The following is an 18,215-nucleotide window of genomic DNA, read 5'->3' on the forward strand; positions in this document are numbered from 1 at the left end:
GAATGGAATCTGCCAAAATACATTTGTTGATTATGTGTTGGGACTGGACATGTGCTAGGCAACCAACATAGAAAGATAAATTAAGTAGTCTAAGAAGACAAAGCAGAAATTGGCAAACTACATCCCCTTGACCAAATCCAGCCCTCCACTTGTTTTTGTAAATAAAGTTTTATTGGAAGACAGTCCTACCCATTTGTTTTTACACACTACCTAGGGTTGCTTTGTACTACACCAGCAGAGTTAAGTATTTGCGATGCAGATAGTATGGGATGGGAAGCTTAAAATACTTAGTGCCTGGCTCTTTATCAGGCATCCTTTCTAGGCATGCTGCCGAGCCCTGACCTAAAGGAATGAGAGTGGAGGGGAGAGCGAGGGTTGTGGCAATAGAGTGTAGCCGGTACTATCCTAGAGGTATTCCCCAAAGTTTAAATATGGCACAGCTCAAGTTGTGGCAGACCACGAAGGTGGTCTGGAGAGGGGGACACAGAGCAGACAGGGGGATGAAACATCCCTACGGGGTGGGAGGATCCTTTGTAAAGAGCACCGTAAAACGGCAGCAGTGGAGAAGGCAGAGGGTATTTGGAAGCGAGGCTGGAAAGGAGGCAGGAACAGGCCCAGCTCACGTTCCGAACTCCCCAAACTGCCCGAAATGAACGAGGGCAGGCAGGGCACTGGGGACACGGTCACACAAATGGCATGTGTACACTGCATGTGGTGCAGATGACCCACTGCAGCATCTGGGCTCCAGCTGGGGCGGAGGATGGAGGTAAGGAGAGGGAGAGGAGGAGGAGGAGGCTGTGAAAGGTAGGAAGAGGGTGCAGCTGACATGCGTGAGGGCCAGCTTCCTGTGGCAGGTGAGGAAGTGGAGAACTAAAGGTGAAGGCAGTAGAGGACTCCACTCAGTGCTGCGTGGCTGAGGGCTGCTACAGATGGTGAACTCCAGCCCTGGAGGGCTCCCCAGGTTACCAACCGGGTGGCAGGATGGGGAATGCTGCCTTGCATTGAGGTTCTGATTAACCAGGCCAGGAGACATGGGAAAAAGGAGAAGACTGGGGGACACAGGAGAAGGGAAGAGTTTAGGGGGCAGAGGAAAAAGGGAATGCTCGGGGAGACACAAGAGAAGGAAGTGCATTTGGGGACACAGGACATAGGAAGGGTTTGGGGCTCCCAGGAGAAAGGAAAGCTTTGGGGGACACACAGGGAAAAATTGGGGGGACTGGTTAAGAAGTTAGTTGATGTACAAAGTTTGGGGCTTACCTGTGCAATATTCAAAGTACAGTGATTGTCAATGTAGAAAGTAATCACCATGGAAATATTTTTAGAAGAAAGTAAACACATCTTTCACAAAATAAAGGGAATCCCAAGTATCCAGAATGTTATGTTGATAATTTTTTCATAACTTAGAAACATGTTTATACTTATCAATATTAAACACTTTGCTATATGTAAATACAAAGCAAGATCAGTTACAAGTGGTTCCAAGTACAAGGCTTGGATTGTTCACATAAAAAGGAAGAGAATCTACTTTTCATCCTGCAAAGAGGTAAACTCGATACAGCTCCCCAATAGTCTTATTTATCAAGAACAGAACCAAATTTCACTTTAACTATGGGACAGGAGATCAAATGTTTGCCCTCTAAGCCTTCATCCCCTTCTCCCAGCTGAATGGACCAGGATCAAAATTTAAATATTTTCCAAAAGCACTAATGATGGTAGGTTGTGATTCTTTGTTACAATATTAGTAGGGGCTCAGGAAAGTTTGGTCAATGTAAAATTATATCTGCCTGCAAGGATGTGATAGAAATGTTTTTCATTTTAATGAATTAATATACCTAGGTGTGAGACAGTCTTCTTTTTCGTAAGCCCTCGTTACCTCCTTTTACATCACCAAAGGTTGCCCTCCATTTATTTCCAGAATCAGCTTATTTGGAGATTCTGGAGGAATGATTTTTCTGAATTGGCCTGAGGTGACGGCCTCTGAAAGTTCTTTTGATAAAACATGTCACACTAGATGCAAATGAACCACTCAAGTGTGGTTGAAGGAAAATTTCTCTGCCTGTGAGAAATCACATAGAGACACATGGCAGGGCCATGTTAAAGCACTATTCTCAGGCAGCACTAAGACTCTGCAAAGCTAAAATCCCTCTGGCCCACCTTGTTGTACCAACATCTTTCCACCTAAGGAGAAACCCTGGTTTGAAGGGCTTCTTATCTCCCACAAAGTTCGATTAGCCAGGGAAGTCTCCTACTAGGTGCAAAATGCTTCTTGAGAATTAAAGGATGCCCTCTCATTCAAACAAAGAATGTAGGAAAGGGACAAAGACCACTCGCTAAGTGGTTTTCAAACAGTTGGACTCCAATGCTCTGAGAGTTTATCCTCCCGCTAAACCTAATTTTAATTGTTGCTCTAGCAAGAAATCCTGGAAGCTGGGTAGCTGGGAGCCACCTTCTAAAAGGTAGATAATTTTTGCATGGCATTTACAGGTTGACATAGATATGCAGATATGATCTAGATGCTCTTACTGGAAAGCGTTGATGGGACTTGGAATATGACAGCATTTTCCATAAAGGAGCAATGAAAACCTCTGCTTGACTGACACTGAACTGGATGGTCCTCTGTGGTGGGACTGGCCTGGGCATTGCAGGGTGTTGAGAAGGATGCCTGGCCTTCACCCACTTAAGGGCAGGTGCAGCTCCCAGTTCAGACAATCAAACATTTCCCCAGACTTGACAAATGCTCCCTGGGGGAGAAAATTCACCCCAGATAAGAAACCACTGCTTTAGGTGGCCCTAGCCCCCAGGGCAGAAGGACACAGATGCTACTGAACCTAGATGACAAAGTGCTTTAAATAAGCTATTTTGTGAAAAATGTTATTGCCGTGAAGGACTTGGTAGCAGATTTCTGTTCTATAATCTGTGCTGTTTCATAACTGAACTAATACGGGGACCTGAAGAGGCACTTTGCTCTCAAAGATAATATCAGTGGGTTGACTTAGGTCAACAGGCCCCATAAGAAGAACTGGCAACAAAAATTTATATTATGGGTAGTGCATTTCCTAATTTAACTTGTACGGTCATTTTAGTTGAATACCATAAGTACATGGAATCTTAAATAGGGCATGAGATTTTGTTGGGTTGTTCAGGTTAGTGTGATGTCCCAATAAATCCCAGAGTGATCTGAACAGTGAATAAAGAAGTATTTGCAAAGTCCCCTTGGGGGAATGGGGAGAAAGGGGGAAATATTTAACTTTCCCATCTGGAGAATTTCTGATAATCTCGCAGGCAGTGGGGACAACCAAATCAATAGGCCAAGCCCTCAATCTTGGGGTTTGCCCTTAAGAAACTTATTTCTGCAAAGGATAGGCTAAGCCTACTTAAAATTAGGCATAAGAGTCACTACAGAAACCTCTTTTGTCACTCAGATGTGGCCTTTCTCTCTAAAATGAACATAAATGAACTCACTGCCCTCCTCCCACTATGTGGGCCATGACTCCCAGGGGTGTAAATCTCCCTGGCAATGTGGGACAGGTCTCCTGGAATGAGCCAGGACCTGGCATCAGGGGATTGAGAAAACCTTCTTGACCAAAAGGAGGAAAAGAGAAATGAGAAAAAATAAAACGTCAGTGGCTGAGAGATTTCAAACAGAGTTGAGACGTTATCATAGAGGTTATTCTTATGCATTCTATAGGTATCCCTTCTTGGTTTATGGAGTATCTGAGTAGCTAGAGGGAGTACCTGAAACTGTAGAGCTGTGTTTCACTAGCCTTGTTTCTTGAGGATGATTGTATAATAAAATACCTTTTACAGTGTGACGGTGTGATTGTGAAAATCTTGTGTCTGATGCTCCTTTTACCTGGGTATGGACAAATGAGTAAAAAATATGGATAAAAAATAAACAAATAATAGGGGGGACAAAGGTTAAAAATAAATGGAGGAGATGGACATACTAGTGGTCAATGAGAGGGAGATGTAAGGGGTATGATATGTATGAGTTTTGTCTTTTTCCTTTTCATTTCTTTTTCTGAAGTGATATAAATGTTCTAAAAATGATCATGGTGATGAACACACAACTATGTGATGACATTGTGAGCCATTAATTGTACACCATGTATAGAATGTTTATATGTTAAGAATGTTTTTGTGTTTGTATGATAAGTTTTATCAATAAAAGTATTAAAAAAAGAAATGGCAACAGAAAGACATCTTCAATATTGAGAATGGGTTCTGCTAGCAGCACAAGTTCACACATGAAATATTTGGGTCTATCTAAGAAAGAGGCCATTTCCTTCTTCAACAAGCATGCACAAGAGGAAAATAATGACCTCCTATCAGCCTCAGAACTGGGTAGGAAGTTCAGGTTTCTATTTATGGATTTACCTCCTGGCCTCTGAATATTTTCTTCACAACTTGCCTTTCCCCACAAGAATGGGAACCCATGAATGGTATTATAAAGAGTAGTGAAGAGCAGTTATGATTTTACCACAATGACTCATAACAGAAAAATGCAACTAATGAGATTACCTAAAATTTGGGGCTTAATTATTTGAGGGAGCAATACGCTTTGTTCCAAGGGCCAATGAGCAGATGAAATAGGGAGTGAGCTTTCTGGCTTTATATGAGAAAAGACCCTTATGAGTTAGTGCTGACAAGTCTTCTGTCACTAGAGTACAAAAAGAATAGTTGGAGTAGATCTTAAACATCTCCTTCAGCCTTCATGTTTTATAAGTCCGTGTTCCTAGATGAATCTTAAACATAGAAGAGAAAAGATGTGTACTTATGTACATGTTACAACTACTTCTCAATATGACGGGTGCAAGAAAAATTGCAAATGGTCAAATGTTCTCTAATGTACTTTTCATGCAGGGATCCTTTTAATTCTTATAATAACCCCTTAAGGTGGATGCCATTCTTGGACCCATTTTCCAGGCAAGAAATCAAGGCCCAGGAAGGTGAAACACGTATCAGTGCTGGACGCAGGACATGAAGGCAAGTGGCGTGGCTCCAAAATCTTTCCTCTACCCTGTGCCAGCACGTAGAGGCAAATAGGGTCCAGAACCCCTAGATCCTCAAGTCCCTTTCAGGAAGGCCATAAGGTTAAAGTTATTTTTCAAATAATAATAAGACATTCTTTGCTGTTTTCACTCTCACTCCCCCATGAGCCTATGGCATGTGATGACATCATCCCTCTAATATCCTATTGTCAGCCAATAGGATGTACACTGGGGTGCTCTTGTGTTTTAAAAATTCAGTTGTTTATTTCTGCAATGGTGAAGCTAAGCCTACTTATAATTATAACTAAGAGTCACCCCCAGAGAACCTCCTTTGTTGCTCGGAGATAGTCTCTCTCTCTAAGCACAAATAAACTCATCACCCTCCTCTCTTATATGGGACTTGACATCTAGGAGTGAAAGTCTCCCTGGCAACATGGGAGATGACCCCCAGGGATGAGTCTAGCCCTGGCCCTGTGGGATCGATAATGCCTTCCTGGCCAAAAGGGGGGAAAGAAGTGTAACAAAGAGTTCAATAGAGTCAAGAGGCTACTCTGGAGGTCACTCTCATGCAAACTTCAGTTAGACATTGACCTATCATAGCTTTCTAAACCCCAACCAAAACCATTCCTGCCAATCCTAAAGAACACTGAGAGCTATCTGAAAGCCGACAGACGTTTTACTTACTAAGTTTATTTTTTCAGAAACTTAAAACCTCCAGATGGCTCCTATGCCATCTAAAACCCACAGTAACAGTCTCTCCAAGAATATCAACTACGTTTCTGTGCCACATAAAATCAATAAAGGGATAAAGGGCATTATCCAGTTTTTACCATCACATGGTCACATGATAAAAGCTTTATAACTATTGAATCATTATCAAAGATCAAGGCTGCTGGATTGCAGTTCAACAAATTCAGGTATTCCCTTCTGGCTATTCTGATATACTAGAAACTAAAAAAGAGACATCTATGTAATGAGTCAGTACTCATAATCATTTGTTAAATCCTAATTTCTCAGGTATACCTCCAGAAGAACACAAAGTCAATACCCCTTTCCAGTATGGAGAAGTTAAAATGACCATTGCCCAGATTTCTCTGAAGATTAAGAGACTGATCAAATGAGAGGGAGGAGGTGTACCTGAGAAATTAGGATTTAACAAATGATTATGAGTCCTGACTCATTACATAGATGTCTCTTTTTTAGTTTCTAGTATATCAGAACAGCCAGAAGGAAATACCTGAAATTGTTGAACTGCAATCCAGCAGCCTTGATCTTTGATAATGATTCAATAGTTATAAAGCTTTTATCATGTGACCATGTGATGGTAAAAACTGGGTAATGCCCTTTATCCAATGATAGGTAGATGAGTTATAAAATAAAGACATGCATGAAAAAATAGGCTGGGAACATGGGGAAAAGTATCCTTATGTAAACTATGGACAATAGTTACAGTCCTATTTCAATAATCATTTATCAAGTGTAACAAATGTAACTAGTGTTTTTTAAAAAAGTAGAATTACAAAAAAAGAATCATCATCAATTGCAGCAAACTTTCCAGGCCAATACAAGTGTTTGTGGCGGGACAGTATATGGGGATCCTTTATTTTATGGATGATTGCTCTGTAAAGTCACAACTTCTCTAATACAATTTTTTTTTAATTTAGAGAAATTTCAGTTTTAATTTCTAATACAACAGACATTGTCATATTAAAAATAATCCATAAAAACAAATGAAAATCTTTGGGGGCCTCAATAATTGCACATTGTGAAGAGTTCCTCGGACCATAAAGTTTGAGAATGGCTGCACTCAACAATGCCGCTTTCTGTGTGTGCGTGTGTGTGTGTGTGTGTGTGTGTGTGTGTGTAGTGGGGGGGTAGAAATTTGAGAACAATCTTGAAATCAACAGATTTAAGAAAACAATGAAGGAAAAGACAATGAAAGCAGGAAAGAGGCTTGTAAACAATAGCAGATGGAGGGAACCTAAACTGGCTCAGTTTTGGCTGAGTTGTTCTGTCTTTGGTTTCCCTTTCCCTCTTGGTTCTGCCGGCAGTCGAATTTAAATAAGATTTGCAGCTGCCTGTATGACATTAGCCTGACCTGCCCCCAACTAATGAAAACAATTAATCAGCATGCTTCACTTAAAACTCTTCAGATTGGTAATAACACTTAAGAAGAAACCATTGGCAATGTCATAAGAAGTTGTATTTAAATTTAAGAGAAAGACATTTCATTTAGAACTTGCTAAATGAAGACATGCTGGGAAATAGGGGCCTTGACTGTGGAACCAGCTGCCTTTCTTTCTGTTACAGCAGAGAGCTGCTGAGTAGGGCCAAAAGGAAAGGGGTAAGATCAGTAGGTGGAAGGTCAAAAGGGGTAGTTGACCAGATGCCCTATGACAAGTCAATGATCAAGACAGGCAGGGAAGACAGGATGAACTTGGTACAGAAAGTAGAAGGCTGAATTCAAGACCATCAACCCCCAATCCTGGTCACTAAAAATGTTAGCATTTATTACTCCTTGGGATAAAGGAATTTACAGAGAAGTCTTTATGTTGGCCAACCCACTATGCTTCCTAACAGGATGACAAGTTCAGCCTGAGGCACTGTGCCATTATGCAGACAGACTGTTACCAGGATGAAATCTGACCAAATGAATTGTTCCTTCTAACTTGTCTCTACTTGAGTTGGGCTTATTTCCAAGAAAAATAAAGCCAGCAAACACCTGCAAGAAGCCATGGCAAATTATAGGTACTGCAGTTGTTGCCCTACCACTTCATGGTGAGCCACAAAGTCCCAGACAAGGAAATAGCAGGAGCATGTGTGATGCTGTCCACAAGTTTCTACCATGCCTCAGCTGGAGAATCCCCTTCTCAGAGTATGCATGCTATGCCCCCAACCCTAACCTTACTTTACCTTTGCTTATTATACAAGTAAATTCTGCCCCTCTGGGTGGGATTTCGATGTCATTTTCTGAACATATGATGTAGGTAAGTATGTTCTTGGAACTGCACATGATCAGAACCAATGATGAAACCCCACTGCCCAACTGCACAAGCCACCTGTACAAGTCACCTGCACCTGCATCCCCTGAACCCCATAAAAGAACCACACTTACCTACCTTCAAAGAGATGCTCCCTTTTGAATACAAGTCCACCCTTCTCCATTCTTTGGTCAAAGAATAAAAGTTTTGCTTTGCTTCACTGAGTCTGGTAGTGTTCTATAGGCATGAGTGACACTGGACAGGAGAGACCTTCTATAGGGTCTGATCCAAGGAGGGCTGGTAACACAACCAGAATGCCCTGGGAAATCTGAACATGACTCTACCAAGCACCCTTGATTCACAGTACCTGTCCTCAGGCAACGGGGATCCAGCAAGTTTGGCTACCGTAGGAAATAAGTCCATGTTGCTAGTTGGCTCATCAATCTCCTGCCCAGCTTGTATCATCCCAGGCCATCGCAGAATGCCTGGAACACGGATACCTCCTTCCCAATTGTTAGCTTTTCCTCCTAAAATGCCAAAAGAGAGGCAACAGGGAAATTTAAGTCTTCATTGGTCACTGGCCTACATAATGTGGAGCCATCAATTGGGAAGGAGCAAGTATTTTAATGATAAGGACTGAATGAGCATTTCATGAGCAGCAAACCATGTAGTGGTGGGAAATAAAATAACATCCAAGACAAGGTCATTCCCATAGAATGGCACAGTCATAAGCAATGACAAAGAGTCAGAGTCACAAGTTCAAATCCCACTTACTTTCTACTCTTTCCCAGCCATACACCCCCAGCTAAACTGCTTAAGCATTCTGTGTCTCAGACTCACAGATTTCCAGGTATGAGCATTAACGGATATTATTATCCCAAGTGCAAAATCCATTGCCTGGAAGAGAAGAAGTGCACAACAATTGGCCGTTACCATCATTGCGATTACTTTATCATCCATTCAGCGCTTACTGTTTAGTTGAGGAAATAAGCTTTGCACTTATGGGACAATTAGAATATCATTAACTTAAACAGACGATGAGTACTGGGAGGAGCCTGGAAAAGGAGAGGTCAGGGTGGCTCAGAATGTCAAAAGAGATGTTACAGAAGGTACCCAGAAATGCCCCAGCTGATGGGCTCCGAGGGATGCCAGCACAGGGCCCAGAGAGATGAGGGCTGGAGTTCTTCAGTCCATGCAGATGGATGGCTCTTGGATGGATGAAGAAGCACATGCCCTGCTCCCCCAAAGCAGTTCCCCATTTCTTCAGAAGTAGCCGAGCACAGAACCGAGCACAGAACTGAGCATGCTAGCAGCAAGTCTCAGGAAGCTGGCTGGGGAGGGAGGGCAGGAGCCTAAAGTATAGCGAATTTAAAATATAGCCCATTCTAAACAATGGCTATCAAGGACTAAAACGAGGAAAGCTAAAAAAGAACACTCATAGCAGGGATTCAGTGCATGATTCACGTTGGACATAAATGTCATTTAAATTTAAAAAGTGAATGGCTGGGGTCAGAGGTGCAAGGGATTTTTAAGCAACTCTTCATTTCTTAAAGTTAACTTCTTAAAGCTGAATGTTGCAGACTGAATTCCCCTTAAAGGCAAGACCTTTAAATTGCATACACTCATATGTTTTATATGCAGACACTTGGGAAAAATTCATATATAAATCCAAATAAGAGTCTGTGGTTTCCACAGCGCTCTCCTTAAAAAACTTTAAACTCTTCTCCTAACTTTATCTGTTCAACCTTGAGGTAATTATCTGACAAACACCATTATTCTTGCCTCACAGATGTCACATCCAAGAAATGGAAAGTTTAAATAATTTGCCATAGTTTATTCAAGCTGTCAATAGTGGTGCTGTAGGAGAAATTCAGCATGTGAATTTCAGGGTGGTTGTCTTACTAGATCAAGCCCATAGCATTTTCATCTTAAATTTAACAGGAAAACAAGCGATCACTGCGTGACGAGAAAGGACCAATTTCTATGAATGGATACACATGTTTCATTGGTCAAAATAAGAATAAAAATGGGAAAGTAGGCCAAAATATTAAAATAATGAAAAAGTACCCTTTTAAAGTTTATCTTCTAGATGGAACATGGCATTGTGGGCTGGATCCTGGAACAGAAAAAGGACATTGGTGGAAAAGTGGGCGAAACCTGAATAATATCTATAAAACTAGTTAATAGTGACATACTGATGTTAACTTTTTAGTTTTGACAAATTCATGATTGTTATGTAGGATTATTGAAATCATGGGAACATCGGTGATGGATATCCAGGACCTCTCTACACTATTTTGCGATTACTCTATAAATTCGAACTTATCCTGAAATAGAAAGTTGACCCAAGAAAAATTGTCCCTTTGACTAAGTGTCTGTTTCCTGCAGTGACAATATTAGGAAAGCCCTTATACCATCTCAAAGGACAGCATAAGGCATCATCTCTTGACATATGAATGAGTAACTCTATGAATTACCTCCTATATCTCATGGACTACATTACACATCTTACCTCAGTAACTCCTCACATCTACTCATAAAGGTGCTACTATTACTACTTATGAGTAGTAAGTACTACTTACCTATATTACTTATCTACAAGGGTGCTACCATTAATCCCACACTTATAGATGGAAAATCTGAGGCTGAGAGAGGTAACTTTTCACTTATTCATTTAATAAAGGGTGGGGTACAAATACAAATCCAGCTTTTCCAACTCCAAAGTTTGTAGATTTGAACAATTTCTCAGTATCATTTCATCTTTGCCATCCCCCCAAATTGGTGCTCAATTGACAGGTCCACTAGATTAGAAATATAAAGACTAATCTGAGCAGGAGACCTCCTGAGCCCAGGACAGTGACACGATGCAACTTTAATCTCTTCCCAGGAGTTTATATGTGTGCCATGATTATGCAAGCCTGGTTAGGTGGGGGCTCACCAGGTAAAGTCGAGGGGTCCACCTGGCTGCAGAGCCAAGCAAGAAGTGAGTGAGAAGTATGGCTGTTAAAAAGCTGATCGTTCCATAGAAATCCACCAGGAGGGGCATGCAAGTTTTGCCTATTTCACTATTCAACTGTTAGGGATCAGGTCTCTTCCAGGACTCTGCTAAGATGACGGTGATGGGAACAGTCTTATGAGAGCAAGACTTGAGGTATAGACACTTTGAAAATAACCCCCTATAGAGACTTTAGAATTTCACATTTTTCCAGAGATTGTGGATCTCCAAGAGAGCTCTAAACTACCACCAGTCACCTGGGGGCAACAGGTTTGCATGGAGGCAAGGCTCTGGGTGAGATGTTCAGAGCAATCCCCATAGCACAGGACCATAGTGGCCAGCTGTATCTGCAGCCTCCACTTCCCCTGACTAAGGTGGTTACAATTGGGACAGTTTCAGTAGGGGAAACTGAACCCACTCTGTGTTTCTAAGACTTTCATCTTAGAGTTTTTAATTGATATTTAGAAAGTAAAGAAATGTATCAATAATCTTGTAAAAATGCCTAAAACTGTAAGGTTTTTTTAAAAAAATCTTTTTGTACAACAGCCATGGCAAAAAAAAAAAAAGATTTTTAGAAACTTTTAACAGATTATAAACACATCCATGTATATACTACCTATGGAAAAACATGTTTTCTCAGGTTCACACATTTCCAGGCATAGGTTGATGAACAAATTCCCTTGCTTGTTATATGGTGTAACTTTTCATCTTATTCCTGCAGCCATACTTCTTGGAAAGGCACATATACAAGATGAGCCCATCAGACTCATTGACTATAGCACACGGCTCTCCAGGCACTGCGCGTCATTAATTGGGGATCATGGGAAGTTCACTCACTACCCAAACTCAGGAGGGTGAGAAATGGATGCAAATATTTATTTAGCAACAGCTTTCCATGGCCAGCAATAATGGTGGAGTTTACCAGACATTGTTCAATAATGGTGGAGAACAGCCAGACACTATTCAAAGGTCATTCCACATAATAACTCATTCAATTCTTAGGCTCACATAATAGGGTTGATGCCCCATGGTATTGGTTTCCTAAGGCTGCTGCAGCAAAGTACCACACACTGGGCAACTGGAAACAGAAGTCTGAAACCAAAGTATCAGAAGAACCACACTACTCTGAAACCTATAGGGGAGAATGTCTTCCATGACTCTCTCCTGGCTTCTGGGAGTGGCCAGCAACCCTTGCAGCTGAATAACTTCGATCTCTGCCTCCATCTTCACATGGCCATCTTCTCTCTGTGTCTATTTGTGTGCCCAGTTGTAAGGACACTGGTTATATTGAATTAAGGGCCCACCCTCCTCCAGTACATCCTCTTTCACCAATTCCATCTGCTAATAACCCTATTTCCAGATAAGGTCCCATTCAGAGGACCAGGGGTCCTTGAACACAATTCAACCCATAATCTTTACTTTACAAATGAGTAAACCGTGGTCAGGGTTACACAGCTAGGAAGTGACAGGACCAGGCGGAAGTGCAGAGTCTGTGTGACTCAAAACTAGGCCTCATGGGTTCTCAAAACCACAGAAGGGAACAAAGACATATGATAGTGATCTCTTCCCCACAGAAACTCAAAATCCCAAGAGAGGGCTCAGGTACACCCACAGATAACTCTAGTAGGGTGTCAACAGAAACACGGAAAATCTGGGGAAACCTGCCCCAAGGCATTGGACTTTGTGTTGGGTTGCCAAAGGAGATATAAGTTTAGGAAAGATAATATGGGACTGAGGAATGAGAAAGGAAAGAGCAATTAAGGGACCTGAATTTCTTGTTTTTCTGAAGATGTATGGGCAGAGATAAAGGCAATGTTTCAATTTGAAATTTGGTTGAGTAATTGTCAAATGCACATTTTTAACATCTTGATGTCACATTGGTGTGACAGAAAGTCAAAGAAGGATGATGCCTGATTTTCACACTCTTTCCCAGCAAATGCAGAGAAGATTCTTATACAATCGACTCTGAGACTCTCGTTAGGAACAGCTGGTTCCAAACATGGCTTCTATTTTTGTCCTTTCAAATGCTGCCACACAGCAGGTCAAATCATTTTTAATGGCAATAGCATATGCTAGTCATTCTCAGGCTTGATCTGAGTACAGCATTTTATGAAACATTCTGCTTTTCATTTTCCTCCTCTCGGGTGTCTCCTTACCCAGGAAACACTGATTCCCTGAGTTGGTACAAACCATATTGAAGCATGAGACGAGTTGTGCTGGTTTGAAAGGATGTATGGACCCTAGAAAGCCATATTTTAATCAAAATCCCATTTCGTAAAGGCAGAATAATCCCTATTCAATACTGTTTGCTTGGATTTGTAATTAGATAATCTCCCTGGAGATGTGATTTAATCAAGAGTGGTTGTTAAGCTGGATTAGGTGATGACATGTCTCTACCCATTTTGGTGGGTCTTGAGAAGTTTCTGGAGTCCTATAAAAGAAGAAACATTTTGGAGAATGGGAGAGTCAGAGAGAGCAGAGGATGCTGCAGCACCATGAAGCAGAGAGTCTGCTAGCCAGTGCTTTGGAGATGAAGAAGGAAAATGCCTCCTGGGGAGCTTCATTAAACAAGAAGCCAGGAGAAAAAGCTAGCAGATGATGCTGTGTTCGCCATGTGCCCTTTCAGCTGAGAGAGAAACGTGACTGTGCTTACCATGTGCCTTCACACTTGAGAGAGAGACCCTGAACTTACTGGCCTTCTTGAACCAAGGTGTCTTTCCCTGGATGCCTTTGATTGGATGTTTCTATAGACTTGTTTTAATTGGGACATTTTCTCGGCCTTAGAACTGTGAACTAGCAACTTATTAAATTCACCTTTTAAAAGCCATTCTGTTTCTGGTATATTGCATTCTGGCAGCTAGCAAATTACAACACGAGTGTAATTCACACTTGCTGGTTTCTTGCCCAAGTTGCTGTATTTTACATTCATTCTAGGCACCAAAACACACAAATTACAGATGGGAACCATAATCATATTATCAGGGTTTTACCAACATATTAGAAGGACAAACATGAAGAATAAAAACCTGCTGATGTCAGTACTGAAATGAGGGATAAAGAATGGAAGGACACCCCTAAAATTGACTCAGCTCAAATGCTTAAGGGTGACTACTAAAGCAACACATCAAACTGATAAATAAATCAGCGGTTGGCAATTGTTTCTTTTCTGAAGGGCCAGCTGGTAAATATTTTAGACTTTGTAGGCCACAAGTTCTCTCCTGAAATTATTGAACTCTGCCACTGTACTGCAAAAGTAGTCACAGACAGTGCTATCAACAAACATTAGCCGTTAGGGAAATGCACATCAAAACCAAAATGAGATACTACTGCACACCCATGAGGATGGATATTAAAAACAAAGTGTTGGAGAGGGTTTGGAGGAACTGGAACTCCAGTGCATTGTTGGTGGGAAAGTAGAATGGTTCATTCACTATGAAAACCCATATGGCAATTCCTCAAAAAGTGAACTACACAATTACCATAAGACCCAGCAATTCCACTTCTAATTCTATCTCTAAAAAGAGTGAAACCCGGGTCTCAGACAAACACTCGTACACCAGTGTTTATAGCAGCATTATTTGCAATAGCCAAAAGGTGGAAACAATCCAAGTGCACATCAATGGAAGAACAGATAGCTAAAATGCAGTCCATACACATGAGGGAATGTTACTTGGCCATAAGAAAAAATGAAGTTCTGAGATGGTACATGTCGTACCATCAAAGAACCTTTAACTATGCTGAGCGAAATAAGCAAGATCCATAAAGGATGAATACTTTCTGGTATCACTTGTAAGAGATGTATAGAAAGAATAATTCTGCAGTGATATTAAGTAGAGTAGAGGTTAGCAGGGAATGCAGGAGGGGGAAAGGGCGTGTACATTTGGTGGATATGGAGTATGTGTAAATAAAATTAGTAAAAATGATTTTAAAAAATTCCATTACTTAAAAACAGGTGGTGTGCAGTACTTGATCCATGAACCCTAGTGTGCTGACCCCTGTTGTAAGTTATTGAACAAATGTTGCTTTTGGGAGAGAGAGAGAGAGAGGGAGAGAGAGAGGGAGAGAGAGAGAGAGAGAGTGTGTGTGTGTGTGTGTGGTGGGGGCAGGGGTGTGTGTGTATGACCTTAGCCTACAATATTAAACCCTTTCATACAGGTAGAAAATGTTACTCAAACTTTTACTTTTTTCCATTTCATGGGATCCCTTCTTAATATCTTCTGAAGGCAGGAAATTTTTTTTTAATATTTTAGCCTCAAACATAAAGCTAACTACATCCTTTTCTAAGCTCATTTATGAAATCTCCCTTCATACAGTAAGAGAGTCTCACGTACTGGTCCCCGGAAATTGCTCATCCTTTCTTGCCTCCTGGAATGTTCCATTGCTCTCGCTGTTTGCTTTGCCCAAATGTGCTCCTATCTCCAAATCATTTCTGCGAATCCCTGAAAATCTGGATGACATCCCTTCCCATTTCATTAAGCCTCTGTCAAAGAGAAAATTACACCAGACAATGCTAAACTGCAACCACCACAGCAGTCAATGTTTTCCTACTCTATTTGATGGCATTTTTCTAGTTCCTTATTTATGGGATATATGACCATGGATTCTATGCAGGTCTTATTGTATGTGGACCAACTTTAGGGGTATTTGCTAATTTGGTCCCATCTCTCATGTCCCCACCACACGATCATATCTCATACTGCACCATTTCCATCACTTTCTTGCCACAATTCTGAATTCCATAGATCCTCTATGTGTTTTCACACCTCCTCGGTAAAACACCAGCCCTCAATGAAAATAGCTGTTCTCTATAAATCTTGATCGTCTCAGCTTTGTACTTCTAAGAAAAGTAACAAAATACAGTCCTACACTGTTACTGTAAGACAGTGATCCCCAAATACAACTAGGACATCAACCCTCCTCCGTTATCCTTTTGGCCACTTTAATTACCAACACACTTCTGTAACCCACCAGCAGATACCTTTCCTTCCTTCTGCAGAGAGAAATTGAAGGCTTAGGTTGGAAACAGCTTCAATATTCAGCCACTACACACTCAAATCTACCAGCATCTGCTCTCCTTTGCCCCCTCCTATGGAAGAGAATGTGCCTCTTCTTTTCAAAGACCAGTCCTCCTTTAGCATTTGGATTTTACTTTTCATGATCTCAAAAATCTGACCTTTTCACTTATGCCTCATATGTTAAGTATCTTTCTAATGCATTTTATTCTCTATTCTCTATTAAAAGTCATTTCCTTTCACAGCCTGCCTATTTTCACAGAAAAATTTCTCAAATGAATTTGAGAAAATAGCTCACCTTCCACATACCTCTCAATCCATCTGGCCCCCGGCTCCACCTCTCCAGTGAAAATAAACTTATTACCATTACAAATGGTTGTCCTATGCATTAAATACAATTGGCTCTTTTCATCCTCACATTTCTTGAACTTTTATCAGCACTTATTTCTACCAACCATATCTTTCCCAGAATCCTCTCTTCTCTCCTCATTTTCTTTGCATTTCCCCAATCACTCTTTCAGTCCTCTTTGCTAGAGTATCATCTTCCATTTCACCTTTTATGAAGAGTTCTTCAAGGCTTGGTATCTGACCTTGACCCTCTTCTCTACTTTCTCTAAATGTTCTCATACCCATTCCCTGATGCCAACTCAATATGGAGGTCGGCCAGTGAGTCTCAATTCCCTGAAGCATATGCTGTCCACCCAAACACACAAGCCAAACATGTGGGAGGCACTTTTATTGCTTCCTTTCCTTCAAACCAAATGCCCAACTGATTGCCTTCCAGTGGATCTACCCATGTAACAATGTTCTTCCTCTTCCAATTCATCCAAGTGACTTATATATCCTTCAAATTAAAGCTCAATTTTTTTTTTAAAGTCATACATTTACCGAACAAATATTTCTCAAAACATGTCAGGCACTATGGTAGGTTCTGGGGATCCAGAGCTTGACCTCTAGTGGATGACAGGAACTCCAGGCACTTACTAGGAATGTCTGCAAAGAACTCTACCTGTAATGTCTTTTTGTTCATCACAAGAATACACTAAGAAAAGATTAAAAGCGTTGCTACTTGAGGAATACAAGATGGTAATAGCAGGAAAATGTTGCCCTTAGATACATTTAAGTTGTTAAAATACAATAGTAATTAGCATTAAAAGTGCAAATAATTGACATTCATTTCTTCTTACAGAAAAAGGAATTCTCTATGACATTCCTATAATAAAAATCCTATTATTCGAATTCTAAAGTGGAGGAAATGGATACACAGAGAGTTTATATAACTGACCCTAGGACACAGAAACAGTAAGTGGCAGGGCTAGAATTTGAATGCAGGCCACAAACTCAACAGCATGGGCTATTCTCAACTCTCCTATCCCCCCTACTCCTTCAGGTCATTTGAGGTCACTGAATACTTTCATATTACCTTGTCTGATGCCTGTCTCTGCCATCAGAGCATAAATGCTCTGAGTTAGAGTCTTTGCAGCAGTTTTTCCCAGCTGCACTTTCAGTGTCTAGTACAGGATCTTGCTTAGAGTAGGCACTCAACAAACATCTCCTGAATGAATGCATGGATAGAGTGTCCTCCTGCTCCAAGTCAGTTCCCCAAACCTGTGCTCTTTATTGTACCTATTTCCATCTCTTCATTAGATTAGCTTCATCAAATTTTCCATCCTTTTCCTCTGTCTGCAACCTCAATCCTTCCCCTAGCTCTTTATCTTTAGCCTACAAACAGATATGTACACAATGGTTTCAAGCTACTATATATCCTTCTCTTCCTGCCTGAGCTTCTTAAAATTGTGATCAACCACCAGTGTCTCATCATCACTTCCCACTTAGTCTTCATTCGTCTTCAGCCTGGCATCTACCACTAATCCCTCAAGCAAAGTTCAGGGATGACTGCTATATTTCTAAGTCCAACTGACACTTCACAAACCTTATCTTGCTGGTCCTCTCTTTGACAATGATAACTACGCTCTTCCTGAAACTTTCCAATCCCTTGTCTTTCCTGGCAGTAGCTTCTCCTCTTCTCCTTGAGATTTCTCTGACTACTCTGTTTTCCTGTTCCCTAAATCCACTGCTTTACTCTTGCCATATGTTGTCTTTGGGTGATGTTCTTCACTTTCAGCCTTAATTACCCCCCAAAATTAATGACTCATGCACAGATATCCTTAGTTCTGCTGGACATCTGAGCATGAGTATAGCATGGGTATCTCAAATTCAATAATACAAAATCTAG

General features: G+C 41.0%; 1 protein-coding gene across 6 annotated transcripts in view; it reads right to left on the reverse strand.

The window, feature by feature from the left end:
- The window catches only part of STS (steroid sulfatase), a 170,442-nt gene that overhangs the window by 17,106 nt on the left and 135,121 nt on the right, over positions 1 to 18,215 (reverse strand). For all 6 annotated transcript variants that reach the window (XM_077145304.1, XM_077145307.1, XM_077145306.1 and 3 more), the window contains one exon: positions 8,340 to 8,499. In XM_077145304.1, coding sequence (XP_077001419.1) covers positions 8,340 to 8,499 — 160 coding nt within the window. The remainder of the gene's footprint in view (positions 1 to 8,339; positions 8,500 to 18,215) is intronic.

Source organism: Tamandua tetradactyla, chromosome X (assembly GCF_023851605.1).
Source record: "Tamandua tetradactyla isolate mTamTet1 chromosome X, mTamTet1.pri, whole genome shotgun sequence".
In the NCBI taxonomy this organism is placed as follows: Eukaryota; Metazoa; Chordata; class Mammalia; order Pilosa; family Myrmecophagidae; genus Tamandua; species Tamandua tetradactyla.